Source organism: Erithacus rubecula (genome assembly GCF_903797595.1).
Source record: "Erithacus rubecula genome assembly, chromosome: Z".
Lineage (NCBI taxonomy): Eukaryota > Metazoa > Chordata > Aves > Passeriformes > Muscicapidae > Erithacus > Erithacus rubecula.
Window position 1 is genome coordinate 5,821,410 of NC_136661.1, and position 18,516 is coordinate 5,839,925.

General features: G+C 32.5%; 1 protein-coding gene across 2 annotated transcripts in view; it reads right to left on the bottom strand.

Moving 5' to 3' along the window:
- KDM4C (lysine demethylase 4C) overlaps positions 1-18,516 on the bottom strand; it is a 236,753-nt gene that overhangs the window by 191,503 nt on the left and 26,734 nt on the right. The window contains exons 5-6 of one of the 2 annotated variants that reach the window (XM_079330009.1): positions 14,134-14,327; positions 6,254-6,303 (exon numbers count right to left, since the gene is read on the bottom strand). In XM_079330009.1, the coding sequence (XP_079186135.1) occupies positions 6,254-6,303; positions 14,134-14,327 (244 nt within the window). Of the gene's footprint in view, positions 1-6,253; positions 6,304-13,940; positions 14,328-18,516 lie in introns of those variants that run through there. The other variant, XM_079330010.1, reaches the window with a different exon arrangement.

The following is an 18,516-nucleotide window of genomic DNA, read 5'->3' on the forward strand; positions in this document are numbered from 1 at the left end:
TTATCAGAAGATCTTTTGTCTGCCAGACTAAATCTAAGGTCACACAACCTTTTCTTCCAGAAAATAAAATTCCTGTGGGAGAATTGGCTAACAGATGTAAAAACTAACAAATAAAGGACTTTGCATTAGAAATATTACAAGACTTCTAGAAAAGCATTACATGCAGGCCAATTCAAAATATGCTCACACCATTAAGAGTCACTTTGAAATACTAAACTGATTTTAAAATTACCAATTAAAAGGATTACCATATAATCCTGTATGTTTAGTGAAATCCCATATCCAAAAGAAAAAATACTGAAATCTATCCAGAATGTAACTACTATTCAAATTCTGTAGAACATTCATGCTTTTTAAAGGGATACATGAAATTTTAATTTGATCCATTAACACTAATCCATTGACTCTAAATCACTTCTGCAAGACCAAGTATTTTGTAGGAATTCACATCCAACCCATCTCTTGGATGGTCTCAAGACATGACAGACCTATACCCTATTCATCTCCTTGGAAACTACTGCAAAGAAACAAAATAAGAATTCAAAACAATTACTTCATGGAAGCCAATGAGAAATATTCAGAGCGCAGGGTAAAACTGGATAAAGTTGCTCACTGATTTGTGTCCATGAGAAGAATACAATCAAATTGAAAGTTCTCCAATCCATGACTTACAGAAACGCATCACTTTTTAAAAGCTAGAGCAGAATTAGAACAGTCTACATAGTAAGCATGTGGTTCAATACTTGCTGTCTGAAATGTTTGGGTACAAACAACTATAGGGGATGATATTTATCCACTAAATTCAAGTTGCTCTAGACTTTTTTAAACCAATATTTAGTTAGGCAAAGCAGTGACAGCAAAGAGGATATGAAAGCATAGGCCTCAGACTGCGTTAACAACCAAAAACATGCCCTTACAAGACCCTATATACCTACTCTAACAGATAACATAGCCCAAAATGTTCAATCTTACCAATGCTATTTGTACAAACAAAATGAAACGGTTTTAGTAACAGCAATATCAATGTGGGGAAGACACATCCTCTGACAATGCTATTCCAACCTCAGCATGATCTTATCACAGAATTCAAGGTTTTATGATCCAAATATATGCTAGATAGAAGTCAAAGCTTCTCATCTTTGGGTAAAGGTAGAAGCAGTGGGCACTCAGTAGATTCCTAGCCATGGAGGGCTATAGAACACATTTTAAAAACAGGAAATCTCTCAATTCCTGAGGGACAGTTGCTACCTGGCAGTCTCATTTTTCCTTCACACCCTGAGAGTGTCTTTCCAATATATCACACACAGCCCATATCAATGATCACATCAATATCATACCTATCACTCAGGCCAGCTGAAGTGGATTGGGTTCCATTCCCTGGTTGATTAGCATTTTCAAGATACATGGAATGCTCTCTATGCTACTAAGAATGTGCCCACAATGTGTTCTATCACATTGTCCAGGTCAAATCATATATGCACAATGTACAATACTATTCCCAAAAGTATTCTTTCAAAATTAAAAAAAAAATCTACAACTCCATTGAACTGAATAGGCTGGTTTGCTATATTTTACCCTGAATGATCAAGGAAATCATAATCTGGTCACTAACAAAATGATTATTTAATGACATCCACATAAAGTCATATTCTTAGGGAAATTTCAAATCAAATCCTGATCAGTGCAATGCATGAAGCTAGACATCCTGCAGTTTTCAACACTTTCTTACTCAAGACCTCACCTGAAATTTAAAGGTGCTGTATTTCTTCTTAATATTATTTAAAATTTTGAAAAATATACAAACGTAAAACTTCCAAAATAAGAAACAGAGCACCGTAAATTAAAAATATCTTTAATGTAGTTTAATGTTAATTAAAGTTTTTTAAAAATCAAATTACATAATTAAGCTCAAAGTTATGATTATTTTTCATTAATGCAGACCTTCATTTAAAGGACTTACACAAAATATTAATCATAATTCACAGCTAAGTACTATCAAAACAATGGTAGAGATTAAAAAGTACTAAGTTTTTTAGTAATCCTCTTTTTAGATTTTACTTTGGTAAGTATAAATACTAACTTCATATAATTTATTTAGGCTATTTTGCTGTGATATGAACTAATTTGATTTAGCTTTCTCTGTTGAACAAGACAGAAATTAGGAGGGCAAGATTGCATGACAACAACCATCACAAAGAAACAATGGCAATTCGTATGATGTACAAAGCAGAATACAAAAGCTGCAAAGAGGCTTTCAAGTGGTGTGAAATACAACTCTTAAGTATGCCCAGATGAACATGTTCAAGCCTTAAGTTTCTTCTCATAAATAAGACTTTTCTAACTTGATTAATTCTTCTTTTGAGAAAAAGTTCAATTCTTAAACTGCTGAAGATTTCACATTCAAGATCCTCAGAAGTTATGCAAGTTCTACTTCAAGTCTCATTTCAACTATTATTTTAATTGCTTTCACACATAACAGGTAATGACTTCTGCATAAAATGAAGTAATTAATACTATACACAATACAAAGCTTTGTACTACAACCGTACATACTTACAATATATTAAACTTTACTTTAGTTTCTTCTTTAACATAATGGAACACCACAGATAGATGTCATCTCCTTTCTAAAACAATTTCTGCACTCAAACGATCTGTTAAAAGGTCTCCAAAATCTTTCAATCTGCCATTTCTCATTTGCCACTCTGCCTCTATTCTCTTTATTTTCTAACGCATTTTGTGAAACAAAAAATCCTTTAAGAATACCATGGTACTACAGATTAACATAACAACACGTATAAAAATTGCAGTTAATAGCTCACTTGAGATTTTTATTACATTTATGTCTACATAAAATTGGAAAAAAAATCTACATAAATGAAAAAGCAGCTGAAGGGCAAAATCAAACCGTTGTCTTTATTAGATGCAAGTCTAATGTCTTTCAGACAAAGCATTTGTAGGCACCACAGTCAATCAAGATTTCAATAGAAAGCAAAAATGAAAGCATTCATGCACAAAAGGCATGTGTTGTAATTGCGATGTGCAGACAAGATAATGGAAAATATTCTAACCTTCCTTCAATTTTATGTATCAACTGCTGTCTTGACTTAGACAATCTGTCACTTTTAATGTATTGTTTTACTATTTTAATTATTTAGGAACATTCAATTAATTCAGTAGGCATTTGGTCATCAGAGCTAACCTTCCCAAATAAACTACTTTCTTGTTCCTTCAAATGTTGCACACATGCAAAAATATTTTCCCTAAACATGGTACTAAGTACAAAGGTCTCATTTATGCTGTGTTTTATTAATGTTTTCTTTTAGATGACTTGCAGCCATGCAGCTTACTTTATACTTTCATCTTTGTAAGATACCTTATGTGAAACAGGCTGTATTTTAAAAGACACCAGTTACAAAGTAGATCACAGCATGGAAATAATAAGAAATTGTAATTGTCAGTTAAAATTTAAAGAAAAAAAGTCCATTATTTTTATTGCTCATCATTGTAGGATCTTCTACATTTCATTATCAGCTATTAGCTGGACCAAAAATGTCATGGAAACAATCTACTCACAGAAAAACATCCCAGAATACATTAAAATCAAATACTAACAATTTAGTTTTACAGACAACACTCTTCAACATTTCCTGACTCGTCTATCTTATATTGCTGCTAAAATAATAATCTCTGTATGAGTATCAAGTCTTTATACAGAAATCCAGTTTCATTCAGTAAATGTAATGAAATAAACACTACTTGAAATTTTATCATCTCTGTTCAGTATCTGATTCTATGCTTTATTCGCTATTTGCTATTCAAAACATGGTACTAAAATAAAAATAAATAAGTTGTGATCATAAATAGGATTCAAGGAAGTTTTCCATTCACTTTGTAACTTATACTAAAATAAAATTAAAAGCAGCAGTGGACAATTTACTTCTGAGCAGATGTGTCCAATTCTGACTAGCACTCAGACATCAAGACACCGCTCCCCCAGTACAGCCTACTGGTTTTTGAAAAACAGTGGCCTTGGAAATTTCCATTTCTCAGACACTTAATGTCCCATTTATATTACTGTATTAGGACCCCATCAGCAAAAAGAGGGCTGTGCACCTTCAGGCCAGTTTTCTAACGTAACACTTTATTTTAGCAAAACATGCTACCTCCAAAAGTTACCTACTTCCTGAATCTGAATTGATTACTCCAGTATCTACAGAAATCAAGTATTTCAAGCAAAAAAGGAGCTTTTCTGTCTTCAACAAATAATGCCATGCCTCAATACCACTCCACTTTTAAAAAGGAGTGAACAAGTGTTGCTTCAACAGCCCATCCTTTTCTCTCACTCTGAAAACAAAGAAAAATTCGATGCATACTCACTACAGCATATTTAAACTTGAATGGTTTTAGAACACTGCACAGCTGTTATCAAGCAACATGAAATCTACAATAAATGCCAGAACAGCCAAAAAAGCCACATGTCTATCTTCCCAGAGATCTTGCTCCCATCAAATGTCAGAACTGTATGTAGAGAAGTATTTACATACAGTATGAAAAGTTGGCTTCCTCTGTCTAATCTAGTAGCAAATAGTTGTGGCTCCAAGACTTCCAAAGCCAGGGAAATTCCTGTTCTCCTCTAACATATTTCTGTGACAGAAATCTCCCTCAGAATCAATGAAAATTTTTGAATCCACCAAGGAGAGTAAGGAATGCATGCTGTGAAATGAACCGTCTCCTTAAGCTTACTTTGAATGTGACAAGACACTTCATTTAGAGTCTCTACATATACTGAAAGACTCAATGTACAATAACTTTTTGGTCACCTTGCCCATGACAGTCATCACAAGTCCTTACTATACCCGCTTCCCTTTATTTACACTCCTTCTCATTGGAACATTAAGAGTTTACTAGCAATTATGAAAATAAAGAGGCAATTTTTTCAACAGCCCTCGTTTCCCTCTCTGAAACTTTTCCAATTCTCTACTTATTTTACTCTTTCATAATTTACTGTAAAACTAAATTACTGAATCATCCTAAATCAGTGTCCATTGCTCAGCCTACAGCTCAAATTTGTAAACCAATGAAAACCAAACAAACTATATAGAGTCCTTGGGAAAAGACACTGGAAAGCAAAGAAGATGAGTGACAACTTTTTGAAATGAAACTATGACAAAATTTAGGAATAGGAAACTTAATTATTCAGGTTGAAATCTGTTTTCCTGAGACATGCTTTTAAGCATGGAAGTTCACAAGTCTTTACATCTTTAACTGCAATAGTTTTATAATAGCTCAGAAAAAGAATCATGCACCCATATACTAACAAAAAAAACTGATACAAAAATAAAATATACATAAATTTTCTGAGTTTTGTACCAATACACAAGATCTGATCATGAACTTTCAATAGCATTCCTTTCCTCTAATTCCATTTCATTAAGCACTCCATTCCATAATTTCTTTAAGTTATTAGCAAGCTACAAAACATGGGCTGCTAGGCCAAGAAACATCCCTAATTATTCCCATGTTCATAATTTGCACTCTAAATTCAGAATCAAAAATAGAGGTGCAGTGTTACTGAAAAGGAGACAAATTAGAGAGTGAGAATCCTTCTGCAGACTAGCAATTTTTATCCCTTAGACTGCAACCTTACAACCGTATCTCTGTTCCCTCTCCCAAACATTTCTGCCACCTCTAAACGGCAAAGCCAGTACATGCTTCACCCAAAGTGGATCTATACGCCTGCTCAATAGACAGCAAGCCCCTAACTTAGTATTTCTACACTTTGACTGCTACCCCTTCACAAAAATACTAACCAGAATTCCATCCTCTACCCAACCATGAATTTTGATAATACTCATCTGCCTTCAGTATTTCTATCTCTGTATCAAATTTGGGTAAGAAGATTCAAAAAGTTGCTGATGAAAAGAAGCTAGGACAAGAAAGAGCAAGGGCGTAGAGGAGACAAAGATATTAGCAATGAAAATCTAAAAACAACAAAAGACTAATCCTCATTTTCCTAAGTTTTTCCAAGCTTAAAATGCCACAACATAAAGTTCTAAGTGAAACAAAAAAAAACAAAAAAAAAAGAACCACTTCAATTTTTAAGAATTCCTCAGGGCAGTAATATTGTAGACACATAAAAGTTACACAACATTAAGTAATAAAACAGTAGGTGAGTCAAGAACAATGTTTCTCATTTTCCTTAAGGGCTGTCCTTCAAACACCATACATATGAAAATATTGGAAATCCTACCTTGAGCTAGTCTTTCAAGCCGTTTCCCATGCTCTGGAGGAACAGCATACCTAAAATTAATATAAAGAAATGGATTAAATGCTTAAAGGCATAATTACTACATAATGACTAAAAGTCATCATTCATGTATGAAAAATACCTAACAATACAGAAGCCATAAAGATTAAAGACTGAAAAGTTACACAGAGAAAAAATATACCGACATCTAAGGAAAAAATACAGACATTGGGTTTTGGGGTCCAGGGTTTTGAGAAACTTTGCTTATTTCTAGTTTAAACATTATATTATGTAGTTCTAAAATTTATATTTACTATTTAAAGTCAAGTACATTGACAATACTTGATATTATCACATCACCACAATTATAAAAAAAATATATATACTTCATTTTTCCAAATAAAATGAGAAAATGTAAAGTAAGTCTAATTTATATAAGTTTAATTTCTTTGAATTTTAGTATGCTTCACAAGACATAAGGTTTCAACAGAAAAATATTAGCATTAAACATAGCTATTATTTTCTATAGCAATAACTGTGGAATAAAAGTGTTACTTGCCCTTGCAGAATCATTACAACTAGAGTGTAAAATTATTTTTAAAATAGACTTTCTTTAATTTACTGAATTGCACGTATCTTATAAACCCACTGTTCTTAAAATAATGTTGTTTTTTTAAAAAATTCCTCATGCTATCTGCAACAATTGAACAAAAATACAGAAGAACACTATTTTTAATGTTTGGTCTTACTGGATGTTTTAATTTGATTTAACATAAGAAGGATTTATAATTGACTTTAACTACTTTAATATGTGATATAATAGGCTTTTGTTTCAGTTTAATGTTGCAATAACACTGGTTTGATTCTTCTGTATTAAAGATATATGGTTCACAAAAGAAGAAAATGTATACTCAGCTGTACAAGTTAGTCCAAATCCACATTGTTACACTAAGTAAACACAAAGCCTTTGACTACACTATGAACACATTTCATACATCAGCCTTGAAAACTCACTCAGAAAAACAAGCAATAAACATCCACCTACCTCAGGTTATTTGCACACACATTGAAATTTTACAATTCTACTCTACTCCAACTGAAACACCTGCACAGAAAGAAGACCACTACAGAAGTCAGTGCTCTGTAAGCAAAACACATGCATACTGACAACTCATTAAAAACTGAGACTTTCAGCTTACTATGCTCAGTGTTTGCAGATTTAATCAGAATTTGCTGTCTCACAAAAATGCACTTTGTTCATCTCCATTTGTACTTCCAAAGTGTTCGTGACTGCTTTTCACTGCATATTACATATGTACCAGTGTATCCGTATCAATTTAAACTATGTTTGCCACCCTTCACACTTAATTGGAGAAAAATGTTATGTACAGCACTATATACTGTACTGTATGTCTTTAAATACATAACTCCATAAAGCAGAACATGAACAGATACTGTTTACGTTTAACAAAAAAACCCTCAAAACTAGATACTGTACGTTGCTTTGACTCTAACTGAACTGGTGTTCCTCCTAAAATGTTACTCCTTCAAAAGTACGTTATTCAATTTACTAATAATATGGAGCCACGTGTTTCCAGTTGTACACACAAATGTGTCAATATTACAAAAGTACACAAGTTAAATGAGTCTTTTGGAAAGATAGTACATGATTTAACTGGACTAAAACTATTTCACTAATCTAAAATTACAAAGCAATACAATGTATTATATGCAAGTTGTTGTTTCCAATCATATTCTTCACTTAGGTTGTATGCTAACATACATCTGCTATGTAGCCCTATACTACTTCTCTCTGCTGCAATTGCTTGTTCCTCACAGCTAAGACAAGGACAAAGGAATAGAAACAGACAACTCTTTGCACACATTAGTAATCTCAAAGTCACTCGAAAACAGTTCAGGCTTGATTCTTAAGACAATTTATCAGAAAACAGAGCTTAGCACATGTGCACCTGCCTTTCATGGCAATGACATGAATCTTGCTGGATTCTTGGTCTACTATACATTAAACAAAAGGCTCCCAAATTCAAACTACCTAGTCAGAGAAAAAAAGTATTCACTCTTAATCTCAATGGCTAGCTTATATGAGAATTTGAACCGTTAAAAGCTCTTAGAAAAATATCTTCATCTTATGTCCATCTTTCTTTCAGCCACATTATCAAATAGCCACTAGCATTTGCTTGACTTCTCATATAATAAGGTCAAGTCCAGCCACCTCCAAAGCAAATTTAATGATAAATCACTATGAGGCAAAAAGAGTGTTTCTTGGATAACATGCAAATAAAACACAAAAAGTTAAGACAAAAAAGAGAAATTATGATGCTAACTAGATCTTAAATTTATTAGTTCACAAAGACATACTTGGGAAAGTATGAAGAGTCACCATTCATTGACAGTCATACCACAAGGACAGAAAAAATATGGTACCTATATTTATCTAGTATTGTTCAAAAACATCTTCTGAAATATATCTTATTTCAGCAAATCAAGGGTATTGGCAACAAGATAACTACTAATAAGTAATAAATATTAAATTTATGTCATTAACTTGTAATTCATATGTTTTCAAGATTAATGCTTCTACACAGTTTCTCAGTTCATCAAAAACAACAAACTGTTGCTTTACTGTGCAAAAACTACTCAGCCAACCAAGACATAATCCAACAAGCAGCATCTTCTATCCACCAAATCATTCTCATGTCAGTGACCAGAAATGGAATTCTTCCAAATCAAGTGTACACACAGATAATGGTTAACAGCATTAATTGAATGCAAATTTAGTGTGATGCTAAATACTTAACCAAACTACTTCTCTAAACCCCATGTAATATATAGACAAGGTAAAACCAGCTGATGATTTTTACTGCAGATTGGTATTTTTAAAACAAAAAAGCAGCAAATCCATAAAATGTTGCTATAAGTAAACATAATCCATTTTTTTCCCCAAAATTAATCATATTCATTGGTTTTGTAATTGGCAACAGACAACCTGCAACATTCACATAATAACAAAATAATGCTATCTAACTCCAGGCACTGAGCTCAGAATCATGTGACCTTTTATCAGCAACTGATTTATTCCATTATCTATTTAGGTGGTTCACAGGCATTATACATAAACCTGATACATACCTTTTTAAAATACAAGCAGATTCAAACTTAATAAACTTAATTTAGGAAGTCAATACATTTTTTGTTTTGAGATAGAAAATTTTAAAGTCTGTTGTCACCTAAATATGTTCTTATTCAATCTAAATATTTTCCCTCTTCCACAAGGGAAAAACAAAACAAAAAAACTTCCTCTTTTCTTCAAATCCCTGAGCAAAGTTCTTCCACTTTGTGAATAACATTGAAACTAGCAAATGATCACTCTGTTTCAAGCACAATTACCCATTTGAGATGCTGGGAAACCACTATACTATTTAATTACAGATACCTTTTTGATTACAGAATCCCTATTTGATTATAGTCAACTCTGAGACTCATAATATTACTAATTTTTATGACAGTTTTCAGCAACACTAATAGTCATGGAAGCTTTATACTTTTATTCCCATTTCCGCCACACCGGTTTGACTTCTTTGTAGTTTTCTGTGTCTGTTTTGTTTCCTAGACATAGAACATAAGCAGGAAATGTTCATATAATCAGTGGTTTTTTGCTTTTGCAATGGTACCAAGACTCATCCACTCATGCTGAACTCTGCCAGATTTTGACTTGTTTTTGTCAGCTGCTGATCACACTGAAAGTTCTATTAATCCTTCCTCAGAAGGCCCTGTAAGGACCTAGCTGAACCTCTCTAATTCCATTTACCTTATTGTCATATTTGTTCTTAAATCATATGTTAGCATCAGTCTGAGTATGCTTTTACTTTTTCACCTTTTTTGTTTATAATTTTGTCTACAACTGGTATCAGAATGCCATTTATTTTTATTCCATCATACTCATAACCCCATAACTACTTCCCCTGCTACTGGGATTTGTAGTCTGAAAGCCTTCACATGAAATGTTTCAAAGACTTCCACAACCCCTGCTGCGTAACTTCATGGTTTTTGCACCTAATTAAGCAAGTTGAAAAGGTGTCAGTACACATCCTACACCAGCAAATCCATAAAAACAGATTCCAGTCACAGCAATCAAGAGGTAACAATAATGTTGCTCACAGTATAAATTTTAGGCTATCTAGAGATTAGATTTCTCGCCATCCTATATCCACTGGAATCATGAAGAGAATTCCTGAACCTAAATCCTGGCTTTATTTTGATTGTCACAACAGATTTATTTCCTCTTACAACCTAAATTAACTGTCAGGTTCTGTCTCACCCTCCTAATCCATCTAATACTGGCTGTCTAAGCATTCTCTCTTTTACAATCTGGTCTTTTCTTCTTGATATGGTCACAAAGATGGAACCATCTCCTCCTTCTGTAGTATTTATTCCTGTTTACTTCATGACTGACCAACCCTGCAAGGCATTTTGTGATTTATGAAAGACATTACTAAACAGGAGAGTTTTCTAACCTAATGTATTGTCTCTTATCATTTTCAGTCTTCAGAAAAGCTAGGAAGCAAAGACCAGATGGAATGTCACAGAAAATGTATAAACTGATGCATAAATTATTGTTCATATCATACTGCAAGTTTTCACTGTGCCCCTTTCAAAGGAAAGTAAAAATCTAGTTCTTCGTGCATAAAGAATTCAGGGCTTCACCATCAGATATAAAAATTGAACAAAATGAGCACAGAATTTTAAAATACTACTTTCTAAAGTAAAATAATACATTCTGTACACATCTTTTCTTCTTTAATAGATGTATAAAAATAGAAAAAAATGTGTAAAAATAGAAAAAAATTGTCCTACTATTATTATTATATTTGAAATACTCACAGTGCCATGAATATAATTCCTTTCTGGCTGCTTAAGAAATACTTCCTATAATAATAATTATTATTCTTCAATAAAATTTGTATCGTCTCAACACTTAAAACATTCAACACCACTGTTGTTTATGAGTCAGGTAATCAGAAGAAAGACTAAGCCCTGCTTTCAGATACTTAATAAACCCAGAATTATTTTCAAAAAATGTGAATGTCTTATTCAGATTTTTTATTGATTTACAAACTTATAATGTAAATTTAAGTATTTAGCCATATTTTGCCCAAGGATATAGTACTTATATTAATAGTATAGTATTTCTGCTAGTAACAAAAATCTGGTCTGTGCTAAGCATTAATTTTCAAGAGCACATTAATAGTTTAACATGACAAAATTTTGCAAATTATTACACAAAACAAAAATAAATTATTTTAAGGCCTATTCCCCTGAAACAATAATTACAACAGAAGAAAATATTTTTAAAAAATGCCAACATGAAGAAATTTTTAATACTAATAACAGTTTATAAATACCATAAGAAATACATCAATATCAAGATATAACTGAATTAATAAGCCACACTACCACTGGTTTGTCTTGCTAAGAAAAGTCATTCCAATAAACTGATATGTAAAATGAGGTACCATCTCCAAGGTATCTTTCCCCTCAGAATGCAAAGACAAAACTGCAGCGAGAATTCGTGCCTAATAGCAAGTAATTTTAAGTTTCTTTCTAGCAAATCTTTCCCCATGATACCCCAATCTCTTCTGCCCTTGTATTATTTTATCTCAGGGCTTTTACATTTAAGTTCCTTCTTCTCCTTCAAAATATTTCCCCTTTACCATATTTTTGCAAGGTAAAGAAAAACCTGTAAAATTAATGTATATATAACATAACCTATATTATGTGTTACACAACCATAAACATCTGACATGCTGTAATCCTGACTTCTTAAGTTACCAGACACACTTTTCCCCCAATGTTCCATATGATGCAGTCAATTAAGGAATCAGTATACATAACATAGAACTATAGACTTCTCTGCATAACTCTAAAAGTGAAAGTGCAAAGTGTAAGAAGCAATGCAGGTTAACCTACCTATGCCTAAACACTGCTGAATGCTGCAAACTCTATATAGACTGTTAGAGCAGTTAGACTCAGCTTCCATCCCCAAGTTCTAATTGTAACTCTCAGATGGAAATGGCTGTCCTTCCACAATTCAGAGAAACTTAACAGAGAATGTTAGTTCTCCAAAAGACCAATGCATCTGTCTTGAAGAACTACATATTCAACCAGTAAAATCTAAGAACATGTATTACTATGTATGTCAAGTTTTTTGGTTCCACTAAGGATTCTGAAATCAGTTTTATTCAACTAATTTTGTCAGTTGAATAAAAGAACGGACAAGATCTTTAGTATCTGTATCATAAGACTGACATTCTGCTCCACTTGCTTGAAGAAAATATTATACTAATATTGCATTTACATAACACATTTTACTGATAAATTAACTTTGCATAAATTATTGCAGCATTCTTCCAGTAAAAGCCACATGAGTAACATCATAGAACTCTTTAGCTGTCTTTCATTCAACTTTTTTACACATTTCTTAAAAATATGGGCCAATGTGGTACAGAAAATTAATTCGTATCCACCACTATTTCTTCAAAATATGAAGTGGTCAGTGTTTAAAGATTTTCTTCTTTAGCATAAACAAGTATCAGTAAACTAGAAAAGTATTTATCCTGTTACCAACTCATGGCCTTCTTCAAAAATACTTAAAGAAGATTTCCTAGCTTCTTCCCATTGTATCTAAGGACTTCAGAATTTAAGTTGTCTATTCTTTGGAATTTCACAATATGCAGTGAGTTTTTCTTCAAACAGCACTTTTTAAATTTCTAAGAATTAAAAACAACTTCATGCAATCATCATATTACTTACAATTGTCCTATCATCTTGGAACATTCTGAAATCACCTACCTTCACATCCATTTTTTAAAAGGCTAACAAGACTTTCTGTGTGTTTAATTATATCAAAGAAGCAATCACACATACCTATGTACATATTTTATCAATTTCAAACATGGACCTGGCTTTACTACAATAGGTGGTATTCACCTAATATGCCTTAACTAAAGAGCTCCATTATATAAGCAAAGCAGTCAAGCAAGTAAAGTAAGTATCTATGAGCAAGCATCAATTTACCACAATCACAGTACAAATACATGATAGGTATTTGAAGTTTGCACGAGTATAAAAAAAAAGGATGACTAGAAACTGCCAGAATTTAACTACACATAACTCGTTTACATATTTTTCTAACGATTTTACACTCTCTTCAGAGGTATACTGAAAGAAAAAAATTTCATGAACAAAAGGAATCTACTTTTCTTATATACTTGGATACATATATATATCACAATGTATTAAACCAACTTGTCTATTAAGGCTGTTCAAGCAAAAACCTAAGATTATGGAAAAAGGACAGCAGAAGTTTCGTACACAGGAAGCACCTTTAGCTCTGAATCTTACCTGCTACTGGTCCAGCTGAACTAACAGTACAGAATATGACTGATTCAAAAAAAGCGATTTACTTTTATTGTACAAATAAATTTTGTACAAAATCCAAAATATGCTAGGTAGTCCCAAAAGGCAACAGAACCAAAGAAACTTGAAAGATTTCAAAGAGCTCTTTCAGATGTTCCTCAAATAGTCTTGGGGTTCCCAACACATTAAGCTTCCCTCTCATATTGTATCTTTCAAATACTTTTCTGTTGAACTCAAATAAGTCTTATGTACTTATATATCTTTCCCTCCAAAATAAAATAATACATCAGTGTTATTTCATAGCATTCTGAGCTTAAAAAATACCTCATTGAACTACTCTTAGGTTTTTAGTAGTTTCCCATTGTGAATCATAACCCATCTGTTTGGTTTAGTTAGCTGAAATAAACAGAAATCATCTTAAAACAAAAAAAAAAAAATTAACTTGCCATGACTTTGGTTCCCCAAAATGGAGATAATTAATACTGTAGAGATCCATATCTTCAGTGTGCCACGCAAATGTTGTTTTCCACATGCCAAAATAAAGATATGGTGTATTTACACCCTCGATAGAAATTCCACACTCTTCTCCTACAACATCCAATATTGTATTAAGATGGGCAATATTCCATTCCTCAATACCCTGAAAAAGACACATAATAAAAACATTACTAACCTTATAAAGCAATGCAATTTTATATAACAGACCCAATCAAAAGATACACACTTGATGCAGCCCTTCAAAACACAGTCTGTTCATACATATTTGTAAGCATTTTAGAAGACAGCTGAAGAAAAATTCTCTTGACTTTCATAAGTATTAGATCATGTTAAAAGTCTAAGATGTTCAGAGCAGAGAACATAACAAGTTCCTATCTGGTTTACAATTTCCAATCAAATCTACCGTGGATTAAAACACCATACACCCTACTACATACAAAAAGGTACACAAATTAGAAATAATAGCTCTAGACAAAATCTTCAATGAGTTGACAGCTGGAAGCCACTGAGTTTCACAGGACCTATCTATACTTTTTTATTACTTGCAAAGTAATACCAAATAGCATGAAAAAATTGTTTAAAATTATTTTACATGCATAAATTTACCCTGTCTCTGGAAAGCATAGAAGCTAAAATGATTACTTCACTTCAGATGTATTATATTTCTAATCACTATGATGTACTACATAAGAAATATACCACAGAAGGAATCTATTGATTTTAGGGGATTTAAGCTGTTTCCCTATGTTATTGCCCATAAAATTTGTATATTAAAAGTCATTCAGAAAGTAATACATGTATTTTTTGTTGCACTTCAGATTCAACTGCAAACTGCAATTCTAATTTCAGGTAATACAGCATGTAAGACACAGTATAACCAAGATCAAAGCTAAAAAATTGAGGAGAAAAAATTAGACTTCATTATAACAGCAATTATTAGCACCTCCAGGGAAGACATTAGCTGGTGCTCAAGCAGTCAGAAAACCAAGAAATATAATCAAAACTATTAAAAACTCAATTCAGACAAGTTTTATTGGGAACAGCCTCTAAGCACACTCCTAACCATGAACTGCTCTGCCCAACTGAACCTACAGTTGTGGTAATCTCACTGGGGCACAAACTGATGGCAGACTGCAGTCCTGAGCAGTTCATTAAGACTAAGTATGATGACATTTAATAGCTGGTCAGCTGGAGTAGTAAGAATACAGCTTAAATCAAGAAGTAATGAAAACTTAATACTCTCAGTTTTCATTTGTTTTTGGAGATTTTTATGTCAAGCATGTTATTTATGAAGCAGGTAGAATTGATAGATAAGAAGGTAAGGTCTGTATAACATTCAGACTTCTCATTGAACAAGAACTTCTAACTGTCTGTTTTGACTATTTCACTTAATAAGAAATACTAAGTTATTTGGAATTTAACAAATTAATAAATTATGTTTTTAGAATTATTTCATTTCAGACAGCATTTTTTCTTCTTTCAAAATGGAACGCACAACCAAATGCACAAATGTATTTGTGAAACATAAAAGCACTTGAAATTTAAAAGTAAAAAAATAAAATTTATGCCCTAGTAAAAGGAAAAAAAATCTGAACTCTAAAGTGTAGTTGCTGGTAAAATCTGCACCTTTCAATTATAAAAAGTGGCAGCAGCAAGTTAATACAGCTGCAAAATAAAAAATCTGAACCAATAATTTTTAGGTAATAAGTCCTCAAATTAATTTACATTTTATTTTTTTCTAAAAGACATGAAATTTATCTCTTTTTACAAATTGTGCAGTTCATTTGGAGAAACAAATTTATACAGCTAACTAAGAGCAATGATTCAACAACAGATAAATACACAGGATTAAAAGAAAACAAACAGCTGTAATCAGTTACCCTGTCAGTGGCCAAACACTGCAAGTACTGCAGCAATTTGCACTTGAAGATTTCTTCACACAGAAGATGGGTTATGTTTCTATTTAACAGTATTCCATGGGCTTTTTTACCCATTATTCATCCCATCTTAACCTTTCATTCATGTAAGCGTCTATCAACCCTAACATCCTGAAATCTTAGTCTTCTACTAAGAATAATAGCTAAGAGAATATTACTTTTTTTAACAACACATCTCATCTCTACACACTCTGTTAAGTTGTATCACAACTAGTCACCAAGCAAACTGCTAGTGATTTGTTCTCAAACAAAAGCAATTCTTATCATGGAGATCAATCCTAGAACAAGTAACTTGCTTCAAAATACAAAACATACCAAATAAACAATACTCAACTTCTACACTTAAGACAGATGAGTTACTTCCTTTTCCTAAAGACTGTTTTGGACAAGTATTCTTAGCTCAATAGGAAATGCTCACTGAAACTAGTAAAATCACTAAAATCACGGAGATTCATTTCAAATCCTCCTACATTCCTTAGACTTAAAACAATAAATAAATTTCATATTTATGCCCAGACTGTTACAAGTAATTATTAAAATTATTAATAAAAATGTTACTTTACCTCACAGATCTTTTTTTAATACTCCAAAGCATTAAGTAAAATGCTTATACAATTTTAAAGTAAAATATTTATTATTTTTACAATAGGTGTATAGGTGATTTTAGACATAGCAATTGCAATGCACACTAAAAAGATCTCAGCTGTAAAAGTGCATTTTAATAAGTCAATACACACCCATACTTCTCAAATTTTAGGTTCATTTTTGCAGGTTATGTGTATTTAATAATGATTGTTAGAACAGCAGTACATATATTACTTGACCATGACATATATCTGGTATTTTCTTACAAATACAAATACATTTAGACATTATAATCTATTCAGTACTAGGAAAATAGAAAATATTTATTCTCCTCAGAATATCACAACACTGTCAGAATATTTTAATAATTTTGAAGGAATATGTCAAGATACTATTTCTAATTTATCCACATTTGTTATGGTAAATTCTTTAAAGAATAACTGCCATCACTGACAACTGTACCACACAACCCCACACCGAGAAAAAATTTACTTTTCAGAGGTTTTCCTTCTATAAGATAACAGACAAGCCTGAAACACCTAACCAATTATGGTCATTGCCATGCACATTCACTTACCTTGTATTTCCTTAGAAAAATATTTTAAGGTACATAGTAGTTTATATAGAGGACCACTATTCCAACCTTCATTCATTTTCAAGATGATTCAAACTTACTGTAAATTACTATCAAGAGTTTTTATTACTCTTAACAGCCTTTATGTCTGCTTTTTAATGCAATGTGGAGACAAAGTGGGACACTTGACAAGCATTTCTCATCTGAATGCCTGCACACTTTGGAAGGACCCACTGTTTTCCCAAAGGCATAAATAATAATGTTTATCTCAGCAGACTGGTAAAAAGTGAAGTTCACAGCTGAAAGCTCCAACCTCTTTGCAAATAAGAATAAAATAGGCTTCATGGGCAATCATTTTTTATTAATTTTTTTTAAGTACTTACAAAAGTGACTTGATGCTAGTCTTTTCACTTTACTTAAACCAGTCAATACTGTCATGAACATGATTTCTGTATGTACACATTATAACACACAATCCTTTTTCAGTGTTTTATTTTTCCTTTGATTATCCCACAGCTTCATTTCAATATTAATCAGGCAAACAAGACATCAGTTGCACAACTAAGACTTAAGAGCCCTTATGACTAACTGTAACCACTCAAAAATTAAAGAAGAGTACAAAACCTAATTAAGAGACAAAGTGGAAAGGGACAAGACAAACATTAGAGAAAAACTTGTGCTTGGTAACCCACTCCTCTCTCCACATAACCATTCACTCACATCAATGAATACAATAAAGCCACTGACAGGCTTTTACTGTGCCTTAAAAAGTCACTAAAACAGAAGAAGAATAATGTTATGGACAAAATCTCTACACCATAAATACACAGATTAGAAAACACAAACAATCTCCCTCATTAGATTGTTTTTACTTCTCATCCCTTCTAAGGATACAGTCATTGCATCTCAAGCACGCTTTTGAAGGGTGGGTAAGTAGATTATTTAAAAATCACACTAGAATCTAAATTACTCTTCACATCGATCTCAACTATGACTAGATCACAGAAAAAGGACATTATAGAATACAAGGAATAGAAGAATTTAGATTGGAAAAGACCTTCAAGATCATAAAAAAACCATCATTAATTTCGCTCTGCTAAGGCTAAACCAAGCACCATAGTTACAGGTCTTTAAAATATGCTCAGGAATGGTGACACAGCTACTTCCCTGGACAAGCCTGTCCCAGTGATTGGTACTACTTCCTTCCCACAAAAAAGCATTTCCTAAAATCCAAA